This window comes from Peromyscus eremicus, chromosome 7 (genome assembly GCF_949786415.1).
Source record: "Peromyscus eremicus chromosome 7, PerEre_H2_v1, whole genome shotgun sequence".
Taxonomy (NCBI): Eukaryota; Metazoa; Chordata; class Mammalia; order Rodentia; family Cricetidae; genus Peromyscus; species Peromyscus eremicus.
Genome location: NC_081422.1, coordinates 60707396 through 60724752, shown reverse-complemented (window position 1 = coordinate 60724752; position 17357 = coordinate 60707396). Strand labels below are relative to the sequence as shown.

Here is a 17357-nt window from a genome sequence, read left to right as displayed (position 1 = left end):
AATAGTATTTTTTTCAAAGTAGTTCTAAATTTCCAAAGCAGGAGTTGCCCCCAGCCTCTAGCCCTGTTCCACTTTGTCCCTAAGGCCTGCCACTGATGTCCCGAGTCATCTGCAGACAGCACAAACTCTGAGTTGGCTTCTTAAAATTCCCCTCAACAGAGTGCCACGTTACATCCCAGCCTTCTGCCAAAATGGGTGTTGGCACCCAGCACTCTGTGACTTAGTGTTTCATAACTAACCCCTCCCTCAAAAAAATAATCTTAGTGAAACAAACAATAAACACGCAGTCTCTTGCATAGCTCTTCCGGTCAGAAATTGGGGAGTGGCTTATCTGGACAGTTCTCGCTCAAGGTCTCTTATTAGGCTCTTACCCACTTGCCACTGAGGATGGAAGATGGCTTCCACGGTGGTCCACTCAGGTTGTAGATTGGTGCATGGTGATTGTAGGAAGCCTTGGGGCGACCTCTACCTGTGAAAATCTCCACTGGGATGCTTGAATGCTCTCAGACTATGGTGGCCAGATCCTGGCAGAGTAAGCAATCCTATTCAATACCTATTCCAATCCACACTCACAATCCCACACTGTCCTCTGCCATGTCTAGTTGGGTCTGCCCACCAGCTCTGAATCAATGCAGAAGAAACTGAGAACACAAGTGCCAGGTAGTGAGGAACATCAGGGGCTGGTGCAAGCTACCTATTACACCCTTCGTCCACGTCAGATGAACACTCTTCCTATTACACCCTTCGTCCACGTCAGATGAACACTCTTCCTATTACACCCTTCGTCCACGTCAGATGAACACTCTTCCTATTACACCCTTCGTCCACGTCAGATGAACACTCTTCCTATTACACCCTTTGTCCACGTCAGATGAACACTCTTCCTATTACACCCTTCGTCCATGTCAGATGAACACTCTTCCCCGTATCAAGATGAACCAAGTATAAGGAAAGACCAGAACAAGCATCTGGATTGATTCAGTAAAAACAAAACAAAAACCTTTGAGACAACTTCATTGTTCTTTTTTTGGAGGGATGTTGAACCCAGGTACATGACCTTGCAAAGCACAACACTTTCACTGTGCTATAACCCCAACTCTTCTTTGGGAGACTTCTTTAAAACAGTGTAAGCACCAGGCTGGAGAGATTTTTCAGTGTTAAAGAGCCCCTACCTGCACTGTTCCTCCACAGGACCTAGTTTGATCCCAGCACCCACAGGGCAGCTCACAACAGTTTGTAACTCCAATCCCAGGGGGTTTGAGTCTTCTTCTGGACTCCTTAGACACTAGACAAGCATGCGGTGCACATATAAACATGCAGGTAAAACAATCATACACATAAAATAAATTATTTAAAATTGATCCTCTCCACATTATGTTCCTCAGCTCTAAATGGATCCAGGGTTCCCCACAAAGGAAGGCAGGGCCTCTCCTTAAGGATTCCTACTCATTTTTAGACTTCTCTCTACATAATAATCAGTGAACATAGCTTTGGAGATATCTTAGAAGTTCACATTGACATTAGGTGAGCCATTACAAGAATCATCTGTTGTATTTATTTAGAATGATGATTTAAATCAAATATATTTGGGCACAGTAGATATTTGACATGAAAAGCAGTTGTATCAGAATGGTCATCAGAAAAATAGTAACATTTTACACATAATAACCCGAAAATATTTTTCTGTCTGATCACTTAGGTTAGAAATCCTGAGAATGTTACTCTCTGAACAATTAGGTTCTACTTCATAACTACTCGGAAAGAATCCTTTAAAAAAGCAGGCGATGGTGGTACACGCCTTTAATCCCAGCACTCAGGAGGCAGAGGCTGGGGGATCTCTGTGAGTTTGAGGCCAGCCTGGGCTACAAAGAGAGCTTCAGGATAGCCAGGGCTGTTACACAGAGAAACCCTGTCTCAAAAAACAAAAACAAACAAACAAACAAACAAACAAAAAAACACCAAAAAACTTTTTTAAAAAATGCTTTGAGGTACAAATCACCTACATATTCAACGTGAGTCCCTCATTTTACAAAGATTTAAACCAACAGATTGAATGACTACAGGTCCCTGGCTCTTCAGCCGTCTCAGTCAGGCTCAAGGACGCACTGTTCCACGATTTCCCGTAGGTTGGGGTTCTCCATTGCAGCTGCCACTCGCTCTTTGTCATTTATCTGCTTGTTGACTGCAAAACACGTGGACAAAAGTTAACAGAGCTGTGTCAACAGAGACCAGACGGCCATTTGTATGAGCCTGCCAAAACGACGAATTTAACTCCTTGAGAACCTACAACTAATTATTGAGAACTTTAATTACTCATCATTCAGTTTCTTTTAAGATGTTTTTCTTTTGTGTGCACACACACATGTATGAGAATTGCTCACAAATCCTATGGAGGCCAGAATAGGGTTGCTGCATGTCCTGGGGCTGAAGCTCTAAGTGGGGTGAACTGAACCCCAGTCCTCTGGAAGAGCAACACACGCTCTTAACCACTGAGCCGGCTCCCTAGCCCCTCCTAACGCCATGTCTAAGGTCTGGAAAGTAGTCTCAAGAGAAAAGCACTCTTTATTGCTCTACCACTCTACAAGCAATGCTATTTTAATTTCTTTCTCAGCATCACCAACACACATATTTCTATATTCAGAGTGAAATTCTAAACTGCCACTTTCCCCCACTTAAGCCTGCTCTTTAAACTACAGTGCTGCTTACATGGCAAAAATTCTAAGTGTTTTGGCCAGGCATGGTGGTGCCTACCTTTACACCCAGGACTCAAGGGGAAGAGGCAGGAGGATCTCTGTGAGTTTGAAGCCAACTTCGTCTACAAAATGAGACCAAGTCTCACAAATAAATAAAATGGACTGGGAATAGAGCTCAATGGTACAGCACTTGCCTCATATATATGAGGCCCTAGGTTCAATCCCCAGCATGACAAAGAGTAAATAATTCAAATAAATAAAGTTAGGACTGAAAAGATGGCTCAGAGATTAAGAGTACTGGATGCTTTTCCAGAGGACCTGGCTTTGATTCCCAGAACCCATATGGCAGCTAATAACATAACTTCACTTCCAGGGAGTCTGATGCCCCGTCTGGCCTCTGTAGGCGCTGGAGGCATGCAAACAGGTGCACAGACATGCATGCAGGCAAAACATCCACACACATACAATAAAAATAAACAAGCAAAGTGAGAGGTAAAGCTCCTAGTTTCTGGGGTTTGGTGCATTTATCCCCAGGGAATGTAAAGCTGGGACATGATTTTCCCCGTTGTCCTGACAGTACCTAGCAGACTTCTAGGACAGGCTGGCAGGCTTCCTCTGAAGCAGTGAGTATTCTCTGCTCCTCTCTCCTAGTATACATTCTGATGTGTCTCTCTCTCCCCGCAGCCCTGTGTGTACCTTTTGGGCTCATGATCTTCCATCTCACTCTTTCTCATCACCACCCTGTTCCTCCCTCCTCTGCTCTTCTTTACACTATCTATCAGTCTATCTAGTGACGAAAGCTAAACAAACATTTTTATCATTTATTTGAGACAGAGTCTTTCTATGTCCTATGTCCTAACTATGTAAACCAGGCTGGCTTCAAACTCAGATTGGCCTGCCTCTACCTCCCGACTGCTGGGACTGGAGGCGCGCACCACCACACCTGACAGAAAACAAGATTTCTTCTCTTTACTTGGTCTCGTCATTTGTATAATATTCTGTTTCCCGTGTACCACATCACTAATTAGGAAACATTATGTCTTTTTCTGTTTTCAAATCCCACCTCTACAGTTTTCAAATGACTACTGGCTGACTTCTCTCTGCAGACTAGGGGTCCTCAATAGACAGTCACGCCCCACTTCCATCCTAGCATATTAACTCTAACAGACAGCCTCAGCCCTGAGATTCCCTAATGCTTGATTTGTGAGATCCCCAGTTTCAACTTTCCCACAGCTAAGGGACTGTCAGAGCAGAACCAAACCTTTGAAGTTCACGATCCGTTTATAGCCTACGACCTGAACCAGTTACTATTCATGGGCCCCAGTTTACCAGAGACACAGTGGAAAATGACCTGTGACGGAAAAGCACAACTCATGGTGTCCCCTCTATTTGCAGGCACCCCAATAGAGCAGCGGCTGACAGACAACCTAGGACCCAGACAAAAGTATTAGCTGCAGCCGTTTGCAATAACGTTCGCTATCACTTACTGTCTTCTTCTGTCGAGTGAGTTCCTTCAGAGATGTAGATTTCCAACTGGAAAGAAACGAGACAGAAGCAAAACATCTGAACATCCTGAGAGCTCAGGGAGGGGTGTGTAGGGCAGACCCAGGGATCAGGGAGGAAAGGCCAAACCCTCTTTCTAATATCAGAGACCTCAACAGGATGGAACGGACAGTAGTATTTCCACCAACTGACCTGCAGGGGGCGTGCACGTGGACTTCTGTATGAACACACACAGTTTTGTACAGAGATCTCACAGGATCTTTGCCCTACCCTCTTATCCTTCCAAATCCGTATCTAATTTGCCCTCTGTCCCACCTCCCAGGGGCGCCACATCAACTACCTAGTGTTGTTTCTTCCTTCCTCCTTTCCACACTCACTCTCTCATATCTTTTTCTCTTATGCATATCTTATATGCGCACACAGTTACTGTTTTACAAAAATGAGACAAATATGTAGTTTTTTTGCATCCTCCTTTTCCTCTATTATCTTGCAAAATTTATTCCCAAGTGTAATACCAGTAAAGCCATCTCATTTAGACTTGCTAGGCCCACAAATTAGTCAACTTCTAAACACAAGAGCTTTTGATGCAACCACAGAACGGCTTCAAATCCTGTGGCGCAGGCAAGCCTGTGCAGAGTGCCCAGAGGCACAGAATCACCACGGAGATCAGTGTTGTTTGATGGAAAACACTCAGAACCCATTAGAGTTGATAGGGACCTTAGAGACCATCTAGTTCAGTCTCTTTTAAAAACACACAATATGGGCTGGCGAGATGCTCAGTATGTAGAAGTGCTTACCAGACACACCTGATGACCTGAATTCAATACCTAGAAGTCACAAAGGAGGGAAAGAAGCAACTCCTGAAAGTTACGCTCTGACCTCCATACATGTGCCACAGAACACATGCATCCTCATTCACAGATACACACTATTAGAAAGACCACCATGCAGATTCCCCAAGTGGCATAATGCTTATCGAACCCATGAGTATCACTCTCCACTCCTTCACTCTGGTTAAAAATTACACATGACTCAGTATTCTGAAATAGCCATAGGTTGGGCATGGTGACAGATGCTTTTAATCCCAGCACTTGAGAGACAGCAGCAGGTGGATCTCTGTGAGTTTGAGGCCAGCCTGGTCTATATAATGAGCTCCAGGACAGCTAGAGCTACATAGTGAGACCCTATCTCAAAAAAAGGCTGACAAACAGAGATGAAGAGTCTAGTATTTATCCCCCTATTCCTTTGTGAATTATTAATATACCTCAGTGTAACCAAGTAGTTAATGAAGCAACTGTGATCAATAATGGGACAAACTAAAACTATAGCCTCTTGATGTCATGTAATGAGATCATGTTTATTCTGTTTTCTTGCCAAAAATGAGTAACAATCTAATCATAAAACATCTGAAGGGGGCTGGAGAGATGGCTCAGAGTTTAAGAGCACTGGCTGCTCTTCCAGAGGTCCTGAGTTCAATTCCCAGCAACCACATGGTGGCTCACAACCATCTACAATGAGATCTGGTTCCCTCTTCTGGCCTGTAGGCATTCATGCAGACAGAACACTGTATACATAATAAATACATAAATCTCTAAAAAAAAAAAAAATCTGAAAACCCAATGTGAGAGACAATCTATGAAATGTCTACTCTACACTCCTCACAAGTGTCTAGATCACTGGGTATGCTGATGGTGCTCATGATCTCAGCACTTGGGAAGCTGCCAAAATGGACTCTAATGAGAACATGTGATGGCAGGGAAGGGTAGTAATGGGAGGGAACATTGCCATGAAGGATATTACTGGACAACTGGGGAAACAATTATATATTGTTTTAAGATTTATTTACTTTATTTTATGTGTATGAATGTTTTACCTGCATTTATGTATGTGTATAGCATGTCCATGGAAGTCAGAAGAAGAATAGGAATTATAGATGGTTATGAGCTACCATGTGGGTGCTGGGAATTGAACTCAGGTCCTCTGCAAGAGCAGTCAGTGCTTATAACCACTGAACCATCTCCTCAGCCCCAAAATGATTTTTTTTTTCAGTTTTTTTAAATTTTATTTTTATTTTATGTGTGTTGGTGTTCTGCCATGGGTGTCTGGTCCCCTGGCACTGGAGTTGTGAGCTGCCATGTGGGTACTGGGAAATGAACCAAGGTCTTCTGGAAAAGCAGTTAATACTCTTAACCACTGAGCCATCTCTCCAGGCCCCCAAAACATTGTTTTTAACTTCACAAAAAGTGGGAACAACTCAAATGTCTAACAACTGATAAGAAAGTAAAATAAAACAAGGCTTCTCTATACAATGGAATATTATATAATACAAAAGAATGAAATATCTATGCATGATAAAGCATAAACACTGAAAACATACTAAGTCAAAGAATCCACATACTATATAACTTCATTAAAATGAAATGTCCAAAGGCAAATCATGGAGATAGGAGATAGATGGTTGTCCCAGTACAGAGAAGGGCATGGTGTAGGAGTTGAGTGACTGCTAGTAAGTATATGCTGACAGACAGACAGCCTGCCTTCCTTCCTGCCTACCTTCCTTTCCATTTTTGATACAGGATCTGGTTATGTGGTCCAGGCTAGCTCCCATCTCAGCCTCCCAAGTGGTGACACTACACTTATGTACAACCACACTTGACTGGACAAAGGACTTCTTTTGAAGGCATGCAAATGTTCTAAAAGTGACTCAGAGACAGCTGTAGAGCTCTGTAGGAGTTATGAGAAACCACTACTGTCCACTTCAGGGGGCTTGTATGATGTGTGAATTATATCTTAACAAGTGTCATAAAAGACAACATGGAGTAGGCACATGGTTCAGTGGCAGGGCACTGGCCTAGCTAAGATAACAACAAGCTTTCTTACCTTGTGTTTGAATGGCAGACACCGCTGAAGCTTTACTCTTAAGCACAGTCCTGTGACGGGGGAAAAAAATTCCATTATCTCTTTATCTCTCTCTGTCTATATTTTCCCTCTTTTTGTTGTTTTGAAACAGAGTTTCTCCGTGTAACAGCCCTGGCTATCCTAGAACTCGCTCTGTAGACCAGGCTGGCCTTGAACTCAAAGATCTGCTTGCCTCTGCCTCCTGAGTGCTGGGATTAAAGACGTGCGCTATCACCACCTGGTCTTTTATCTCTTCTTACTGGTTTTAGAAAAAGCACAAAGCTCAGACTGTGTCCACATACTATACAACAGCCCAGACTACATCCACATACTGTATGACAGCCCAGACTGTCCACATACTGTATGACAGCTTACAAACACACACACACACACACACACACACACACACACACACACACACACTTACCAATAAGAGTTGCCAAAGAGCAATGAGGTACTGTCGGTGTGAACTTGATAATAACCAAATAGTCTTCTTCATTTATTTCCTGAACCTCCACACAACTCTCCGTTACCACTTCCAGTTCTTCTAGAGTATTGGGCTTTTCTGGGTCCCGGATAGTTCGAATCAAATCTACAGGAATCAGAGACGAGGCATTAAATGAAAATATGAGTATCTGAAGTGAGGACGATTCTTTCCATCTCAGCTGGAGCACTGACTACTTTTTAAAGATTTATTTTGATTTTATGTTATGTTTGCCTCTCTATATGTATGTGCACTATGTGCATGGAGTGCCCACAGCAGCCAGAAGAGGGCCTCAGACCCCACTGAATGGGTGTTACATACAGCTGTAAGCTGTCATATGGTTGTTGGGAACTGAATCCAGGTTCTCTGCAAGAACAGCCAGTGATCTTAACTGTTGAGCCATCTCTCCGGCTCCCATCACCCCACCCTAACTTTCTTTTAAACAAACATTTCAGCAACTCCCAATTTTCTGACAGAAATTCCCAGTACTTTTGAGAAAACTATTTTCTTGGATCATTATTAGCCCACATCCAGTTTCTTAATTCATATCCTTAGGGAATACAAATGGGGAAAACATCAAGGGAGCACCTGAGGAATTTCAGCTAAAGAGAAGGAGGATTAAGCCTTTCAATATTTCACATTTAAACTGAAGGGCACAACCACCAGGAATTTCCTTAGCTTGGAACCCAGTGTAAGGAAAGAGTAGAAAGGAAGGGTGGAGCCCAACCACCTCGGTCTTTCACAACTAGCCACAGGCAACAGAGATTCCTCAAGAGACTTAGAACAAGGAAGAGAAAAGGACAGTGCTGTGAGCTGTCAGCTACAAGGCCCAGAACCAAAGAGCAGCGCTAAAGACAGCCACAGAGAAGCTAGGCCTAAAATCAGCACACAACAACAGGGACAGAGAAGGGACACGCAATGAAGTCATTTCAGAGGAAGTGACATGTGGCGACTCGTTACATCTGGAAGACAAGCACAGAGAGAAAAGGAAGATGACTCAGATTTTAAGTTAATAGTATTAGGATAAAAAACGGGTCATGGGGGCTAGCCGGAGAAAATATAGTGCTTGCAGTCAAGCCTGAAGACCTGAGTTTGACCTCCCAGCCCCACACGGTAGAAAGACTGACAGCAAATGGTTCAATTTCATATGTAGTGATGTTGAAGGTGCTTCAGCACAAGCCAACGAAACGTTCCAGCAAATTCCTTTTTTTTAAACATTTATTTGTTTATTATTATGTATACAGTGTCCTGCCCACACGTGTCCTTGCAGGCCAGAAGAGGGCACCAGATCTCATTACAGGTGGTTGTGAGCCACCATGTGGGTGCTGGGAATTGAACCCAGGTCCTCTGGAAGAGAGGTCAGTGCTCTTAACCTCTGAGCTATCTCTCCAGCCAGCCCCAGCAAATTCTGTAGTGTAGTGTACACCAAGGCTAGAGTGGTAGTTGAATGGGGGTGGGGTGAGGTGGGGTAGGGTTGGGGTTGGCACACGCCTTTAATCCCAGCACTCATGAGGCAGAGGCAGGTGAATCTCTGTGAGTTCAAGGCCAGACTGGTCTACAGAGCAAGATCCAGCACAAGCACCAAAACTACACAGAGAAACCCTGTCTGTTAAAAGAAAAGAATGAGAAGCACTTTGGCTGAATATTGCAGTTACCAGGAATATTTTGGAAAAAAACAAAAAAAACTGTTGCCTGGGCCCTACCCCTAAGCATTCTGATTGAACTGGTTTAAAGCATGACCTGAATAGCTAGAGTTTTTAAAACTTCTCAGATTATTTTCTTGAAATTTTTTGTTGGTTTTATGCACATGAATGCTTTGCCTACATGTATATGTGTGCAATGTATATGTGTTATGTGTGCAGCACAGGGCGCATGCCTGGTGCCTGCAGATGTCTGAAAAAGGCTTCAGATCCCCTAGACCTGGAAGTTAGGATAGTTGTGAGCCACTAAGTGGGTGCTGGGAATCGAACCCTGGTCTTCTGCAAAAGCAACAAGTACTCTTAACCGCTGAGCCATCTCTCCAGCCCTCTTGGGTCATTCTTATATGCAACCTAGTTTGAGACGCCTTGGTGTAAAGGGAGGGAAACCCACAGATAGAGCCCCGAAAGTTGGCTGCGGCACATGCCTGTAATCCTGGCACTGTTGAGACTGAGAAAGGAGGAGCTTGAATTTTAGGACCTCCCAGGTTGCACAATGAGACCCTGTCTCAGAAAGAAAAGGACCCAAATGGAAAAGTAAAGAGGAACAGAGAAGGGAAGAGAGAAATATTTAACAACATCAAATGCTACAGGAAAAGCTAAGGTGGAAGACTTTGAATTCAAGGCCATCCTGGGCTACACTGTGAGCCTTTCAAAAAGAAAAAGGATCAGAATGAGCAAAAAGAATGAGAAGGGAAGACAGAGGTGGTCAACTTTAAACACTCCGGGAAAACTCAGGCTAAGGTGGTCTTGGATTTGTTAATCCACGAGCCACTAGTAAGAAAGCAGTTTGGCAGAAGACGGAGTGCAAGAGGAAGCCAACAGAACTGACAATGCATTCCTAAAACAGAAGCTTTAAAAGCAGAGGCTTTTAGCTCAAAGGGAAGGTTGAAAAAAAGGAGATCTAAACTACGAAGGGAGGCTGGTAAAAGACAGCGGAAAGGAAGGGGACTGAAGACGAGGAGGAGGCTAGACCCTGCGTTGGCAGGGGCCAGGGAAGGGGATTGAAGACGAGGAGGAGGCTAGACCCTGCATGGGCAGGGGCCAGGGAAAGGGATTGAAGATGAGGAGGAGGCTAGACCCTGCATCGGCAGGGGCCAGAACAAGAGTGCCATCTTACCTTGAGGCTACAGAAAAAAAAAATTAATTAATTAAAGACTGATAAGGACAAAGCGGGGGCAGGGCTTTAGTGTATACGGGCTTGATACTTTTAGGAGCTTGGGGTCTGTTTTATCACACATACCTCCCCAGTGACCACATGAGCAGCTGGGGAAATCAATCAAACTTTCCTCCCCCCAGGCCATCTTCTGGCCTTGCCAATAAACTAGAAAATGAATTTGAAAATACAGGCAGGAAAGAGGATAAAATTTCCCTTCACTTAGCAGGTTATCATGGGATTGAGGGAGGTAGGGTTTTCCTTCTCCTATCCTAGGCTTCTCCTTGTAAGCTTAACTTGTAAAAAGCTGTATTATCTTCTTTGAACACTACTAAATCCTGAAATTAAATCTTAACCCCTTATTAACACCTCTAGCTTTCTAGCGAATTGAGAAGTTTGGTTTCTTTAACAAGGTATCAAGTTTGTTCTCCCATTCCTCTCCCTTTCTCCCCGTACCCGCCACTAAAAGTTTTTGCTGCTCTGTGCTGACATTAAGGTCTACTCCTTGCAGAGGACTTAAGTTCAGGTCTCAGCACCAACATGTGGCAGTATACAACCTCCTGTAACTCCAACTTTAGGGAGATCCAACACTTCTGGCCTCCCTGGACACACACAGACACACACAGACACACACACACACACTTTTAAAAGTTAATGTTTAAAAAGAAAATTCTTCTTTTAAATTTAAGTTTCACTGGGGGTGTGCTGAGATGGCTCATCAGGTAAAGGTGCCTGCCACCAAATAAGCTTAACCTCCTGGGTTCCATCCCCAGGACCCACTTGGTGGAAGGAAAAAACTGACTCCAGCAAGTTGTCCTCCAACTTCTGAATTTGCACTGTGACGTGCGTGCATATGTGCAAACATGCACAAAGTAAATAAACGTAATAGAAGTCACTTAAAATTTCAGTAATCAGTTCCAACCTATTATCTAAAGCAACAGCCAGCCACACACCTCCACCTGCAAACACTGGTATCTCCTTCTGGACTGCTAATTCCCTATGTCTTCTCATCTCATATTTTACTCTGGTTTCTTCAAGCTTATATGACCTCTGACATCCAGGTCCAAATTACTCTTCAAGACCCAACTCAAGTAACTCTCTTAAATCTTCCCAGATGTTTCTAGTCCGTTTACTATCCCTTTTTCCTGAATGTCCGTATCTCCTACTTAAGCTGTGACCTTCTTCTACTACATACTATATTTTTGCATATGTGGGTTTCATTCACTATGAACTTGAGGACTAGAATCATCTCTCTTGCAGAGTTGCAGTCTGCAGATGCTATAGATAGAGGTACAGTAGGACAGGAATGTTTTGTGGAGATAGAACACTTATAATTATCTTCTGCCTGGGGTTGTCAGCCTTGCCTCTACAAACAGAGAAGTAAACTTGATTAGGTCCCCGGCTCTTTCCATCCTTGGAATCATCATTCCTGGCCTATAATCCTTACCTAAATTATATTTGTAGGACCAGATTGCTTTCTCTTTCTCTTTTGTAAGACCAGATTGCTTTCTCTTTCTCTTTCTTCCCCTCCCATCCCCTCCCCTCCCCTCCTCTCCTCTCCTCTCCTCTCCTCTTTGGTTTTTTGAGACAGGGTTTCTCTGTATAACAGCCCCCGGCTGCCCTGGAACTCACTCTGTAGACCAGGCTGGCCTGGAACTCACAGATATCCGCCTGCCTCTGCCTCCTAAGTGCTAGGATTAAAGGCGTGAGCCACCACCACCTAGCTAGGACCAGATCTCTTAGCGGTACATCTAGGCTAGAGGTGGAGCACATCTAGCTTGCATGAGACCCTAGATTTTCTCCCTGACCCAGAAAAAGAATACTACAAGTGTCAGGGGGGTGGGGAGGAAAGGCTGGGGTGGTCAAGGGTGGAGGAGGAGGTGTAGAGAGAGAGAACAAGACACTACGTTTGGAATCACAAGTTTGGTTTTCTCTGTTCCTTATTGACAATGTGACCTCCGGGTACTTGTTAAACCACTCCTCCCCGCCCTCCCTTATCTGTACAATGAAGACAGTCCCTCAAAGTGGAGAGTATCTGAGAGAATACATACATACATACATACATACATACATACATACATATATCTTGACTGTGTAAGAGAATTGTACATTTGAAGCCTCACCCTAAGATGTCTATTTCAACCTCTTCACTTCCTACTGACTCTGTTACAGGAGAGAGTGGCTGTGACCTTGGGCCAGTGCCCAGTTCAGCCAGTACCCAACAGTGGCCTCAGCTATGGCGGGAGGAGCGCGTGTTCAGCAGCTGAAGAAGGAAAGACTCTCAGCTTTGCTCTCTGCCCCACTGTGAACTCATTCTGCCCACACGCCTTGCCATAGTCCCTGGAGCAGTAGGCAGACCAGGGGGATGAAGGTTTATGAGTTCCAGACTCGATTTCGCACCGGGTTTAAGAATAGCCCGGGTCCTAGAATGACCGAAATTGCTGCGTGACTTGGGACCCGGAAGTACACGCTTCCTTCTAGGTCTGGAAAAAAACCAAGTGTCCACTCCAGCCCAAAAGTGAGGCCCTCCTCCACCCTCTCTCCTCTGCCGCCTCTCCAAATAACGACAAATGCTGTTCTGGGTAAATTACCATAAACCTCTAGCGCTTTCTCTTCCATGATCCGGGGCTGCCGGGCAGCTCCCTGCTCAGAAAAGCCTGAGAGCCATAGGACCCTGCTCAGCGTCCAGGAGAGCAGCCCGGACACCCGCTCCATTCTCACGTTCCGCCATCCCTGGCGACTGTCCCAACCGAGCCACCGTCTTTCCGCAGCCGGCCTCAGGAGCTATCAACTTCCTGGTCTTCAAATAAACCAAGACACGTGTAAAGGTTTCGGGGAGCAAAGTCTAGGCGGGACTCAAAACAGTAACGCGAAGGACTTAGGGAAATAAACTGCAAAGACTACATGCCCCAGGATGCTTTGCTCTGCTACCATGGGACAGAAAAAAAACACGCTGGCAGCCCGTTAGGCGCGTTGCATGCTGGGATGTCTGGGGTTATCTGAGTGGCGGCGAACTGCATTCTGTGACTTGTAGTCTCATCCAGAGGATCAAGTAACGGACTGTTAGGCGTCACCAAGTGGCCCCACTCAGCTCCTAGGAAGAATTAAAGATGAATCCTGAAGAGGTAGGGAAGAGGAGATCAAGGTTACTATTGTTAGATGAAGCCCTAGAACGGAGACTCTTCTCAGCTATTTCTCAGAGAAACCTGCTTCCAATCAAATCTTTCTTGCTTCCTGATCAGGCCGGAAGTGGATTTCCTTTGCGGTGAAAGGGAGTATTTTAGGAGACCAGTGTTGATAGTTAGGCATGACGAAGGGGCAGGGAAGACTTGGGTTTGGTTTTTTTTTTTTTTTTGTCTTCTAGAGACAGTCCAACTCAGCTTCCCTCCATGGGGTGTATTTCTACCTTACAGCGAGAACTTTCTCTGTGTTCACTGTGTGTAGTGATGATAATGGAAATCACCATTCTAAAAAAAGCATCCCTTAAGCTTGTGTTCATGGCTGTGATGGGTGCCAGTTACAGGGTGACTGTGTTTCCAGCCTCAAATATTTATTAGACACTTAATTTGCATAAATAAAGGTTACAAGCTAAGACACTCGAGCAGCTTACAATCTGTGAAGGAGTCCACCACTGATGTGGAGTTTGCAGTTAAAAACAACCAATTTTACCAGGCCTGGTGGCTGGCGCCTGTAGTTCCAGCACTTGGGAGGCCGAGGGAGGAGCATTGCCGTGAGTTTGTGACCTACTTTGGTTACAGTATTTCAAGCCTGCCTAAGTGAGACCTTGTTTCAACCAGAAAAGCAAACCACCTTTGTAGATGTTAGTGACAAGTCTCATCTCTGAAAAGAAAGGATCATTGTGCAGAATTAGTCCATGATAACATAACCTACATTATCTCTGAACTCTAGTTGACTGCGACTCACCAACTTATGATTGGGTCCCAGGAAATTTTAGTCCAGTCCCAACAATATCCCGGTCATCTCTTCCATTTCACTTCATAGCCATTGAAAGGATAACCCCAAGTTCCTAACGAACGAGTTTAATACACTTACAAGATCTCCCCTTCGTGTGAAGCCTGACTTCTCACAAAAGAATCGATAACCTTTTATTGTTGCACACTGTAACCCTGAGTTGTGTTTAAATTGTTGATTTACAAAACTGTCTCCTTCATTAAACTGTAAGCACTTAGTGAGCCAGGAGCTTTTTGTGTTTGTGTTTGACACGCACAGTGAGGTGCCAAGCTCACAGTGAATGCTCAGTATATATTGAATGAATTAGTGTCCGAAGAATAAATAGCCAAACTTCCTGCAGTCTTTTCAGACCTCAATCAAAAATATTTATTGACTCTCTGTACGAGCACTGTCCTTGGCATGAGCAGGTGGCATGCAGAGGTTTTCAAACGTTTTTAGTCACAGACTTTTTTATTACAACAAAACCTTAGAAGCGTGACAGACAGAGCTGATGCAGGGCACAAAGGCCTGGAGGAACTGGGCAGCCCCTAGCTCCTCCTCTGCCCGTTTGGCCCGCCCGAGTGCGGCGTTGCGGTTCGGGGCTCGGATTGGCTGGGCAACAGTCCAGGCCCCGCCCCAAGTGCCTGCCCCTCGAAGCCCCGCCCCTCTGGTCCCTCGGGGTCCCTAACGGCCCTCGCGCACCTCTCACAGCTGGAGCGCTTTGCTCGCGGCACTGTCTATAAAGTTGTTGTTGCTGCTTCCGCCACCGGTGGAGGAAGATGGCGTCGGGAGGTGGTGGCTGTAGCGCTTCGGAACGACTCCCTCCGCCCTTCCCTGGCATGGATCCCGAGTCCGAAGGGGCTGCCGGGGGGTCAGAACCCGAGGCTGGGGACAGCGACACAGAGGGGGAGGATATTTTCACTGGCGCTGCGGCAGCTGTGAGTTCCCACCCTTGGGGTAGCTAGCAGACAGGAAAGCTCCCCTCGCAAGAGAAGAGAAGCTTTTCAAGGGTTCGAGAGCTCTGAGGATAGTGGGCCTGGTGGGAAGTCCTCGTCCAGTGTCAGCAGTCAGGACTCGAGGGCCCTCGGGTGAGAGGAGCCCTCGAGCCGGGCTGCCCAAGCCCGGGCGGGAAGAGAGGATGGGGGGGTGTGGTGGCTTCCCCGCGGATCCTTAATAGCCAAGAGCAACCTAGGCCGTCCTCTGGCCCTGCGGTGTGGTTACTTCGTGGATCCACCTGGTAGTTCTGCTGGTTTTGACCTGGGGAGACTAACTTAATATGACAGATAAGAGAAAGGAGTGCAGACCATCAGTTCCCCGGCCTTAGTGCTCCGAAAGTGGAAACCTGATCTAGGGTAGTCGAGGATCATGACCCGCCCACTGATCCTCTTGTTAGACCCAGCACTTCCTGGTCATTACCAAAAGCCCATTCTGAATCCTAGTTCATGAAAGTTAGGTTGTGACTCCTTTGATCTGTCAAAGGATCGGGCCAAAAGCCAGTTGATAAATTACTACAGGGACCAGAAAGCTTTGCTTCTGGTAAAAGAAAACGTTAAAGTGCTTGGAAACCGATCTGTCCATGTGAAGAGGAAAAATGTCTCCCATGATAAATATCCAGGCTTCAAACAAGAGCTATCTGTTGGTAAAACAAACCGACCCCCTAGTCTTTATATGTGGAATGTCATGAGTTAACAGTACCAGGAGAGATGTTGTGGGCTATTTTGTGAGAACACTGACTCATACCACTTGGTACAGTTAGTTCCAGCTTATAAACGTCTTCAGTACTGAGTCTATGGATTTATCTTTCCGTCTTGGTTTTTGTTTCTCTTCAGAATAGCTAATCAGTACCTGACTGAGTTAAACAATTTTTATTTCTGTATACAGCATGTGTCTGAAAACTTTTAAGGTGCTCCTTATGTCAGAAAAAGTTTAGATTTTGGAGGCATTTCTTCCATGATCATAGTTAGAATGTTACTGTGTTGAGAAATTGAGGGCCTTAATCCCAGCTCATAAAGTTCTTGCTGGTGCTAGCTAATATAACAGCAAATTGTCTAATGATGTCTGTTACTCTAAAAAAGAATAACTCACTGCTAATGTAGTCTTTGTTTTGTTTTAAGTATCTTTATATAGTTAATCTCTCATAAATTACGGAGACCAGCCCTGTTAGTAACTGCTGGGATGCCAGATGAAATACCTGAAAACTAAAACTGGCACTGAGGAGCTATTTTCTAGAGTTCTCAAGTGAAGTTCAGAAGTCTGTGATCTTACTGAGCTCAGCCAGGTAGCTGATAGAGGCATGATACCTCTTTTTCTTAAGACTGTAGATTTCTCTTGTCTCCTTCCCAAAAAAGGAGGGAAGGAAGGTCAGATTGACTTTGCTCTACCACAGAAAGCAGGTGCTAGGGTCAAACCCAGATCTTTTCAAATGCTAGACAAACATTCTACCACTGAACTATGTCCTGAGTCACTAATTATCTTTAGATTTGACCCAGAATACTAATCTTAAGTAACCTAAGGCTTCGCTAAACTGTTTTGGTTTTTTTTGTTTTTTGTTTTTTGTTTTTCGAGACAGGATTTCTCCGTGTAGCTTTGCGCCTTTCCTGGAACTCACTTGGTAGCCCAGGCTGGCCTAGAACTCACAGAGATCCGCCTGGCTCTGCCTCCTGAGTGCTGGGATTAAAGGTGTGCGCCACCACCGCCCGGCGCTAAACTGTTTTATTAAGGGGCCATTAATTATAAATTATATTTTAATAGATGCTTTAGTTGTGAGCCAACAAATATAGAGGGTTGCAGCACTTCTGCACAGTTATAGTTAAGGAAAAACACTGAAAAATAAAGAAATCAAGTTGGACCTATTGGCACAAGCCTGTATATAAGCTCAGCTACTTTGGAGCTGAGGCAGGGGCCTCTGTCACAAGTTCAAGGTCAGCCTGGGTACAGAGAAAATAATAAGGCTTTGAAGTCTGATGTTAATCTGG

At 44.9% G+C, this 17357-nt stretch overlaps 2 protein-coding genes across 3 annotated transcripts in view; one reads left to right on the top strand and one right to left on the bottom strand.

Annotated features, from left to right (window-relative positions):
* Window positions 1-1532: 1532 nt before the first annotated feature.
* On the bottom strand, window positions 1533-13432 carry Ciao2a (cytosolic iron-sulfur assembly component 2A). Its single transcript, XM_059268147.1, has 5 exons — window positions 13023-13432; window positions 7522-7686; window positions 7077-7126; window positions 4181-4226; window positions 1533-2182 (listed from the first exon to the last, which is right to left on the bottom strand). Exons 1-5 carry the CDS (start codon window positions 13144-13146, stop codon window positions 2085-2087), a joined length of 483 nt encoding a protein of 160 aa, XP_059124130.1. The 5' UTR covers window positions 13147-13432; the 3' UTR covers window positions 1533-2084.
* Window positions 13197-17357, top strand: part of Snx1 (sorting nexin 1) — a 40907-nt gene continuing 36746 nt past the window's right edge. The window contains exon 1 of one of the 2 annotated variants that reach the window (XM_059268146.1): window positions 13197-13556. In XM_059268146.1, coding sequence (XP_059124129.1) covers window positions 13542-13556 — 15 coding nt within the window. In that variant the 5' untranslated portion in view covers window positions 13197-13541. Of the gene's footprint in view, window positions 13557-15074; window positions 15321-17357 lie in introns of those variants that run through there. The other variant, XM_059268145.1, reaches the window with a different exon arrangement.